The 9,419-nt window shown below is 48.6% G+C and overlaps 1 protein-coding gene across 1 annotated transcript in view; it reads left to right on the top strand.

The window, feature by feature from the left end:
- Positions 1 to 1,321: 1,321 nt before the first annotated feature.
- Positions 1,322 to 9,419, top strand: part of LOC123025020 (cytochrome P450 3A9-like) — an 18,922-nt gene continuing 10,824 nt past the window's right edge. Inside the window, exons 1-5 of the mRNA XM_044433423.1 lie at positions 1,322 to 1,563; positions 4,501 to 4,594; positions 6,733 to 6,785; positions 8,165 to 8,264; positions 8,895 to 9,008. Coding sequence (XP_044289358.1) covers positions 1,493 to 1,563; positions 4,501 to 4,594; positions 6,733 to 6,785; positions 8,165 to 8,264; positions 8,895 to 9,008 — 432 coding nt within the window. The 5' untranslated portion in view covers positions 1,322 to 1,492. The remainder of the gene's footprint in view (positions 1,564 to 4,500; positions 4,595 to 6,732; positions 6,786 to 8,164; positions 8,265 to 8,894; positions 9,009 to 9,419) is intronic.

Below are 9,419 nucleotides of genomic sequence, written 5' to 3'. Positions count from 1 at the left end.
ATTGAATTTCAGACATGGTGGCTGATGAGAGGACTGAGTGGGGAAGACGGGAGCCTCTTCCCCTCTAGATTTCCGAGTGCTTGTGGCCAAAGCACCTGGAATGTTGTGCCCTCCTCATCAAGTCTGCATTCTGAGCTTCCGCGTTACCAGCCACTTCGAGTCCTGGCTTATCCTTGCTTGGGAGACACTCTGCTGCCTTGGCCAATGGCTGCATTTAGCTGGACATCCTGGTTCATAGAGTGGACTGTGGGAAAAGGAGGACTCCAACACGCAGGACTGTGGCCATGTCGTGCCCTCTGTTTCTATGGGGTGGGGGCAGGAAGGGGAGCCACGGAGAGCGAAGAGCGCTGCAGCGGAGAGGAGAAATGGAAGATGCTAGTGGGACAGGAGGCCCTCGTGAGGAATACAGCCAGTCAGGTCCGAGCTGTGGGGTGTCAGTGTCGGCAAGGCAGCATGGCTCCCTTGGGAGCTTGCGACTGGGTTCGCCTTGTGAGGACCGGTCCAGGCTGGTGGGTGCTTCTGGGGATCGGAGCCAGTGCCCTCAATGGGACCAGCTGGAACTTCCAGGAGGGGTGATCAGGGACAGTTTGGCCACCTCGCCTTGCTGGGGTAACACGAACGTTGGTGGTGGCGCTGCCGGTCCCAGATCCTCTGCTCAGGCCTGTGACACCCTCCATCCATGCCCCATCTCCAGCCTGGCCTTGTCTTTGCCGCTGGTCCGGCCATGTCTTGGCGGTGTCTGAGCCTTGTCTGCTCCTGGCTCTGCCTTGGTCTTTGCCTCTGGGCCTTGTTGGAGTTGGCGCGTTGCTTTCTCCTGCCTTTACCTTCACTTCGGGCCTTGCCACACCATGCTGAAATCCAGCCCTTGTTTGTCTCCACTTTGGCTCTTCCCGCATGTCATGGAGGCCTCCATCAGTCAGGTCTGGCTGCCGTCCTAGACAGCTGCCACTTCAGTCCCAGAGCTGACCCGGAGCAAAACAGGTGGATTTCGTAACACGGACAAAGGATGCGTGAGTCAAGCTTTGTCAGGTAGGTCTTTTCCCCTTTCAGGTCCCCATTACCTGTCAGAGTGAGTCACTCCCTCTTTGAAAACAAGCCAAATCACCATAATAGGCTTAGATAAGGTCGGGAAGGTTCATTTCCCCAAGAACAAACAAATTGTTATATAAATAAGCTATTTGCTGTTTTTTTAAGGCATGTTTCTATTTGCTTAAGACCTTCCCAAATCCAGGGCTGGCTTATGCAAGTCTCTACAAGCCAGGTTGTCTCCACCTTGCTGGGCTTTTGACTCCGCCCCCTCAGGAGATATAAATGTCCTGCCTGAGCCCCGTTGAGTCACAGAGCTACCTGGATTTAGGTAGCTAAGGAGCAGTAGGAGCTGTGCTTCCCAGCTGTGCTTCCACGCTCCGCTCTCTGACAGAGCACCAGGCCTTCCAAACACGGGAAGAAGAGGCGCAAGTGAAGAGCTTCTGGAGATACAGAACTAGCCCTGATGGACTTCCTTCCACATTTCTCCATCGAGACATGGGCGCTCGTCCTCCTAGCCATGGGTCTTCTGCTGCTGTAAGTAAAAGTCGACATATTCAATCTATTAGAAACATAGAAACTGAGCAAGTCAGAAGGGGTCTCCCGGGCCATCTAGTCTGACCCCCGGCTCCAGCCGGCTTCGCTCATGACATGCCCACCATGTGCATGTTCAGCCAGTCCTTGAGCAGTAGAGGCTGATGTCTCCAAGGTCAATGTACCAGTGGCTCCTTATGTGAGTAGTCCAGGTGAAGGCTATTTCCCCTTGGAGAATGTTGGGAGACACCCCATTTCTGCCTTAGCAATGCTGGAGGAATGACATGGTGCTCTTCCAGACCCACCTTTGCATGGGGGATTTCCTTGAAGTGAGACAGATGCTGGGAGATGCCAGGGAATCTTGGCTATTTCCCTCTGGCCAGCCTTGAGCCTCCTAAACTAGCCTTCTGCCTTCAGGTTAGTGGAAGATGCTGATAGCATCTCCAATATCCAACTTCCCAGGTTGAATCCAAGATTCCTCTTCCCATCAGCTTCATCCTCACCCCAAGACAAAAGATGGAAAACATTTGCATAACATATGCAGGTGCTATTTTGTGTGTATGGATGCAGTTTTGAGAATAATTGGTATTATTTAAGCAGAAATGCTGGAAAAGTTGCCCTGGTACAGCTGATGGGGACCAGGTAGTCTGTACACCTAGATCAGCTGTAGCTGGACCACAGTTGTGTAGTGTTTTAAGCTTTAAACTGGAATTGAAAAGCTAGATGTTCTTTGATGTCTCAGATGGAAGTACTTCTGTCACCTGGGTTGTTGTTGTTACATACCATCAAATCCTTTCAACTTATGGTGACTCTATGGAAGAACAGTCTCCAAAAGACCTGGCCGTTGACAGCCCTGCTAAGCTCTTGTTGACTCAGGGCTGTGGTTGCCCTTCGAAATGAAGCCACCTCCTCTTCGGTTCTCTCTTCTTTGTTTCCTGGCTTTTCCTCTCCCTAGCAAGATTTTCTTCCACAGGTCATCTTGCCTTCTCATGACGTGTCCAAAATATGGCAACCTCAGTTTTGTCAGTTTTGCTTCCAGGGAAAACTCTGGCTTGATTTGATCTTGGACCCACCTGTTAGATGTTTTGTCATTCACAAAGCCCTTTTCCAGCACAATGTTTTGAATTCATCCATCTTCTTCCCATCAGCTTTCCTCACTGTCCAGGTTTCTCTTGGGTCCTGCTGCTTAGAGATGAGGTGGGCTCTCCCACACCAGAGACATTCAGAAAGCAACTGGACAGCCACCTTAGTGGGATGGTGTAATGTGGTGTCCCGCAACAGCATGGGGCTGGACTTGATGGCCTTCATGGCCCCTTCCAACTCTACTTTTCTATGATTCTGACCCACACATAGTGAGTAGGAATACAATAATATGGATGAACTTAGCTTTGTTCTTCAAAGAAACATCCTTACATTTGATAATCTGCTATCTGAAGCCTTTTCAACTGGAAACACCAGGAATCAAACTCAGGACGTCTGCATGCCAAGCATTTGTTCCACTGCAGAGTGCATGAAATGAATTTTGAGTTAATTAAGTTCACCATAAAAGAACAAGTGGTCTGCAGTGGGCAGAAAGTTGTAATCCTCTGGGTAAAATCCAGAGAGACTTCCTCAAAAGTAAATACAAAAATCTGTTCTGGCACACCACCAGCCGAACATCAAGAGGAGGGGGAGAAACAAAACCCAAACAAAGAACTCCCTTAATGAAAACCCAATTCAGGCTGTAACTCTTGGCTCTGCTTTGATTTCTCAGCAATAAATATGTTCATGCAGCATTTTTATTTTTCTCCCCCTCCTCACTCTCCCTCTTTTTGCCTTGAGCTGGCAACAAGCCTAGAGAGAAGCCAGTCTTCTTTTATTTTTTATTTTATTTTGCTAAAGCCTTTAAGGCCCTATTTGCAGTGGGGCACTTGTTCCTTTATGGAATGATTGCTTTTACCTCAGGGTTATCTCTTTCTCTGAAGATTTCTGCAGAAGCAGCAGGCATGCAAGTTTTATCAACGGCGGTGCTTATTAAACAGTCTTACTATATAGTTATTGCCGAAGTGGGAGGGGCAGGAGAAGGCAGGGGGAAGTCGCACATTTTTCCCCGAGTAAATGCTTAATTCCTGGAGTTAATATTAACAACCTGACTGCCTCTGGGAAAGGGTTTGAAGATCTTTCATCCCAACATTGTATTCTATTTATTAAAGGATGGAGCGCTGCCGTTTTGAACAGCTAAGCTCATTCCATTTAAATGGAACAGAAGTTTTCCCTTTTTTTATCAGCTGCTGCCAGAAGTCTAGTTTTGTTTTCCACCTGAGCCACACAATGACCTGCTTCCGAAAAGGAAGACGTCATGCCCACTCCTGCCCTGCCAAACCCTGAATGATGGAATCGTGGAATTGTGGGAGCACGGAAGCACAGAATAGTTGGATAGGGCCTGTAAGACCATTGAATCTAACTCCCTGTTAGACTGCAAGGACAGACACACAGACCAGTAGATGTGGAAGAGGCCTGTAAGGCCATTGAACTGTGGCCGCTGGTCGGAGCAGCTGGTTAAGTTGGCAGTATTTCGGTGCCTCTCTTCTTGACCATCCTTGTTCCTTGGGGGCCAGTTCACACAAGCATGTGCCCTGTTTGCTTATTCAACCCTTGACGACCCACAGCGGAACGCAGAGAGAGCACTGTGGGAAAGGGGTGTGGTGTGTGCGCAACTCCACTTGCGGTGCTCCTGCGGCAGGCCTTCCCCACTTGCGAGGGGTGTGTGATGTGGCTTTTGCCCCATGTGCATGTCGAGCAGCTCATTGGACAAGGTGGGGCTTTTCCGCCTAGAAATAGGTTGTAGGTCGCCCGGAACTTGAGGTAGGAGCCTTTAACTGCTTTACAAACTTTAAAGTGACATGGAGACCATCCGATGTTTTACAAAACATAAATTTCTCCAGCATTTTTTTTTTACAGTTATGGAGTCTGGCCTTACCGTGTCTTCAGAAATATGGACATTCCAGGACCGACACCATTCCCGTTTTTTGGCACTGCTCTCGCCTATCGCCATGTAAGCTCCCAAGTCTATTTGGCAAAGTCGCTAACCTCTAGTGCTATCAGACCCTTGACCTCGTGTGGTTCCCTTCCTTCCCCTTTGGTGTGCCAGAGGAAGAGACTGAAAACTTGCCACAGTTCTGAATGGCATCCAAATTCAGGCAACTGTGGCTTGTTTCAACTATGCAAGCCAGGATTGAACTGTGGTTAGGTTAGGGATCTTGACATGTTCTCAATCTAAAGCTTGGCCCTGGGGAGGGCTGCTTGTGGCCCTCTAGTTGTTTAGGCCTACAATTCCCATCATCCCTCCATTGGCTATGTTGTTCAGGGCATAAACAAGGACTTAAACAAGCCATAGTTCTTTGCTCAAGTTCGGATATCATGGGGAATGGTGGATGGCTCAGAAAGAGAAGCATCTTGCCTTTCCTTCTCCGGTCCCAGGGGAAGCAGAGATTCCCTCGTCTAAAGCAGGAATCCACAGAGCTCACTGAAAGAGGGCCAGCCAGATATTGTGAAAACATGGAGAACTCCTAGTGTGCAAGCCACTTGGATTTCTCTGCACCCAGGCCAAACCTTTCATGCTTGAGTCCACAGAATCATGGAGCTGTGACTTGGTTTAACTCTGGATGTTTTCAAAAGGGTTCAGAAGCCCCTTCTCAGATGTTGCCGCTTCCTACAAAAGGGTAGCTTCTCTCCTGGACACAAGGACACCTTCACTTCTCCAAGGGCTCATTCTCTGTGAGCAGCAGTGTTTCCTTAGCTCCGAGTCTGCATTTGTGTCCCTGCTGGACTCTGGGCCCTTATTGTTGTAAGCCGCCCCGAGGCTTCGGCGAATGGGGCGGCATAAAAATGTTTTAATAAAATAATAAAAAGGGAGAGGAAAATCGACGAGCCTGAAAGTCAAGCGTGTTTGCTCACAACGGCATCCTGCTGCATCTAACTGAGCCACTGAGGGTGGCCTAGAAAACAGAAACTTAAGACACACCGAGATTAACAATGAATCTCTGAGATGCCTCTTCCAGTGTGGGGCCGTGTTGGTAGTCCTACTCCGAAGGGGGAAAGCCTTTTTCAGTTTGATGATTGTGTTTTATTCTGGAGGAACATCTGGGGACATAACTGGGCAGGGCCAAAGTACCAAACATACCCACCTATTTTAGCTTCAGGTGTTTCCTGCTGGTCACAAAATCGTAGGATAGCTGTTGTAACCCTTTAGGATGGGGTGGGGGGAATGCACAAAAGTTGGGAGACCACCAAATGATCAGAGGATCAGTGTTAAGAGGGACTTGGGAGATCAAGGCGGCAGTCCTCTCAGCTGTCCTGTTCCTTGGGTGTCTGTGGGCCACTTACTGCTTTCAGCCTCTGCTCCCTGTCAAGAGTTGTTGTGAGAATGGAAGGAGAACCTTGTAGGTGGCCTTGGACTTCCTGCAAGATGAAGAAAGGTGTAATGCAGTCATGATAAATTAATAGTTTGGAGAAAGAGGAGGGGATTCCATAAACCTGGAAACCCCATGGGTTTGTACCCATCTCCTACTTTCTAGCCCAACTGCACAGAACAAGCAGGAAAAGCTCATCTTGCAATGGGGAAAGAGAACAAACCTCCGACCCTGCTACTTGGGTGGAACAGCATTACACAGGCTTAAACATTTCTGTTAATTTTGGCACATCTGCAGCCCTGGGAAAGTATCACAGTATCCTGATGTTTTCCCCCTCAGTGCAGGTGACCAGCCGCTTAGAATTTGAACAGATGTGTGGAATTTTCTGGCAGATAATGATTGCAATAGATTCCAGCAACTCCAGGCTGGGAATCAATCCCTTGCAGCCCAGTCCAGTTGAGGGAACTTGTTTTAGTTTCAAGGATACTTACTAAGAACCAAAATCATATGCATTAAAGATGATGTACAATTTATTGAATGCAGTGTTGAAATATGGATGTAGAATATAAACAAGCAAAAAAAAAAAAAAAACCTTTGCATCCCTTTTTGGTGGCCATCTTGCTTTTCTGGGATGGGCCTTGGCATGGCTCCAAAAAACTATACTTGCTACTGGACACTGGAAAGCTAGTGATGCTTGCTCTTGAACCTGAATTGCCTTCTTGTTGCTCCTGTGTAGATACTGCTCAGCATTTTTAACTCTCCACAAACATTTCTGTTACAGGGACAAGTGGAAGTTGATAAGGAGTGTTTTAAAAAATATGGAAGCACCTGGAGGTGAGTACATGTTTCTTTGTGTTGGGCGTGTTTGTAAACTTCAGTCCAATAAATTGGTAGATTAATCCACTCGAGTATTCACTGGTTAATTGGAAAGGGCAAATTTTCAATGATGCAGGCTGCAAATTGAGACTCGGAGTTAATTTTGTTCTTGTGTGTTACTGTATTAAGAAATGGGAAAATATTAAAATGTGAATAACCAGCTCTGGGCAGACCGGGGGGGGGGTATTTTTTGCCTTCCAGATTCCACTGTGAGCTGCATACTGTAGTGCACTGGGAGGCAGATGGGGGGAAAGAGGACCCTCAAATGGCAGTGTTAATATGTTAATGCACAAAACAGGCCAAGTTCAGCCTGCTTAGTGCTTTAACCAGCCATTTTTAATCCACATTTTTTTGCTGTGGTGAAGGTACAGGTGGACATATTGCTTCCTGGCTTTATTACATTTGCTTTTTAGTCAGGTAAAATTTTTGGAACCAATGGACCTATGAATTAAGTAATTAAACATGATGCACCAGAGGTATTATCTCTGTCTACTGCAACGCCCAAGCACATGAGCTCTTGATTGATTGGTTGATTGATTGATTTAGAGATTTACACCCCACTCCATTAGCCAAACAGCTCCCTGGGTGGGTTGCAATTCAAACTTCAAAGCATTTGGTGTATTCTTGGCAGTGTATTCTGAAGTCATCATGACCCTGTTCTGGATCCCACACATTTGAAAATCTGAGGGATTTGCAAGGAGGATAAGGATTTGACTTTTTCATGTCTTCTACCAGCCAGGAATGGCGGAGTGGAGTGAACACGGGAAGTAGTGGAGATGGATAAGTCCAGTACTGTGGTGTTTCCACTCTGGATTGTAGCCTGAACTTTGAGGAGCATCCCATGGTGTGGAACCTAACTCAGACAAGTTCAGCAGTACGGCTAGCTCCTTTAAAGTCCAGGCTACGCCCTGGAGTAGATTCACTGCCCTGCTGATGTTGGAGCACTGGACTCCATTGGCAGGGGATTGCCTAGCTCTTGGTCCACCTGGCTCTGTATTGCTGACTCTGGCTGGCAGCGACTCTCCAGATCCCAGGCAGGGTTCTTTTATCGCCCCACACTGAGGGTTGATCCTGGGACTTCCTGCATGCAAGCAGGTGCTCTACTCACTATGTAAAAGCCCTGCTCCAGTGAGGGTAGAACAAGACAGATCCCAGAGAGGCAACTTCTTAACTTGCTGTGCGAATCCAGACGAATGGGCTTACTGTAGACCCAGTAAAGGAGCCATTAGCTTCCAGGATGTGGCGAAGAACTAAGTGAAGGTGTTCATTTTCAGCAATAGTTTCTTGTTTTTCCAACAATGGTGGAAAGTCACTTAGGCAATGAATGCTTCTCCTAGGTTTTTTGATGGGCGGCAACCTGTGTTGGCCATTACTGATCCAGCACTCATCAAAATAGTCCTGGTGAAAGAATGCTTTTCCACCTTCACGAATCGGCGGGTAAATTCTCTTTTTGACTGGGGCTCTTAGCCATTGGATTCTCCCAGCAGCGTCTGGTGTCCACAGGGACAAAGCCAGCCATCACAACGGGAACAGTAACCGATGTTGCAGTGAGGCGTATCCTCCGCTCCCAGTCAGGGGCCTCAAGGAGGAGGTCGGCCATTTTCCCTCCTGCAAGGCATCCCCAGGGTGCTCCTACCCCCCCCCCCCGCCACCAAACAGCAAAGCCTTTCCTTGCTGTGTCAGATGGCAGTTTGTTGTTGGGTCAGTTGTGGGGCTTTGAAGGATAGCTCATAAATTACAGGACCTGGGCAGGCAGCAGAGTCCCCGCCCCCCAGATGTTTTGCTGCCTGGGTTGAACCATCAGGTGGTGCCCCACCGTTCTGTGTACAGGAGCTGGCCAGACAGCCAACCTTCTTCCAGGGCTGGCCAGGGGACAATGTCCTTCAGAGTAGCTCAACTGCAATATGAAAAGCCGGTGACTTCATGCCACCTACGGAAGTGTCAAGATGAGAATGGCTCCCTCCTGAGAGCCAAGAAAGAGTAATTTCTGAGCGCGCTCTGTGCCTTGGAGTGCTTTCCATGGACTTGTCCAAAGAACGACCATCACAGCAGCCTCTCTTCTTTCAGAGATTTGGCCCAACTGGCAAGTTGTCCAAGGCCGTTTCGACAGCTGAAGATGAGCAGTGGAAGAGGATCCGTACCGTGCTTTCACCGACCTTCACCAGTGGGAAGCTAAAGGAGGTGAGAAGTATGCCTAACCCACCAGGTGTTGTTCTTAAGCCCACCCTGATGCAGACCCCAACCCAGGCTGGAATCAGCCTTAGTAGCGCAACCCTATCGTGAAGCAAGCCCTGCTGAGTCCATGAGACTTCCTCTTAGGTAAGGATCACAGCCCAGGCACGCGAAGGAAGAGCGGCTCCTTCCAATATCCCCCCCCCCTTGGAGACAATATGACTTGTCTGGAAGCTTCTCAGGGTGACCAGTCATAAATGGTCAATGTCAGCTCCAGGTTTTTGAAGGCACCTTCCCTGGATTCTCCTTCCGTGGGTCCATCACCTTCTCACCACAGTTGTCCCCAGCTGCTCTTGCTCCTTCAGGGAGGAAGGTAGCCAAGGCATCTCCTCCTCCTCCTCCTCCTCCTCCTCCTCCTCC

Source organism: Varanus komodoensis, unplaced genomic scaffold (assembly GCF_004798865.1).
Source record: "Varanus komodoensis strain SLA01 unplaced genomic scaffold, ASM479886v1 scaffold26, whole genome shotgun sequence".
Classification (NCBI taxonomy): domain Eukaryota; kingdom Metazoa; phylum Chordata; class Lepidosauria; order Squamata; family Varanidae; genus Varanus; species Varanus komodoensis.
This window is presented reverse-complemented; position numbering and strand designations above follow the sequence as displayed.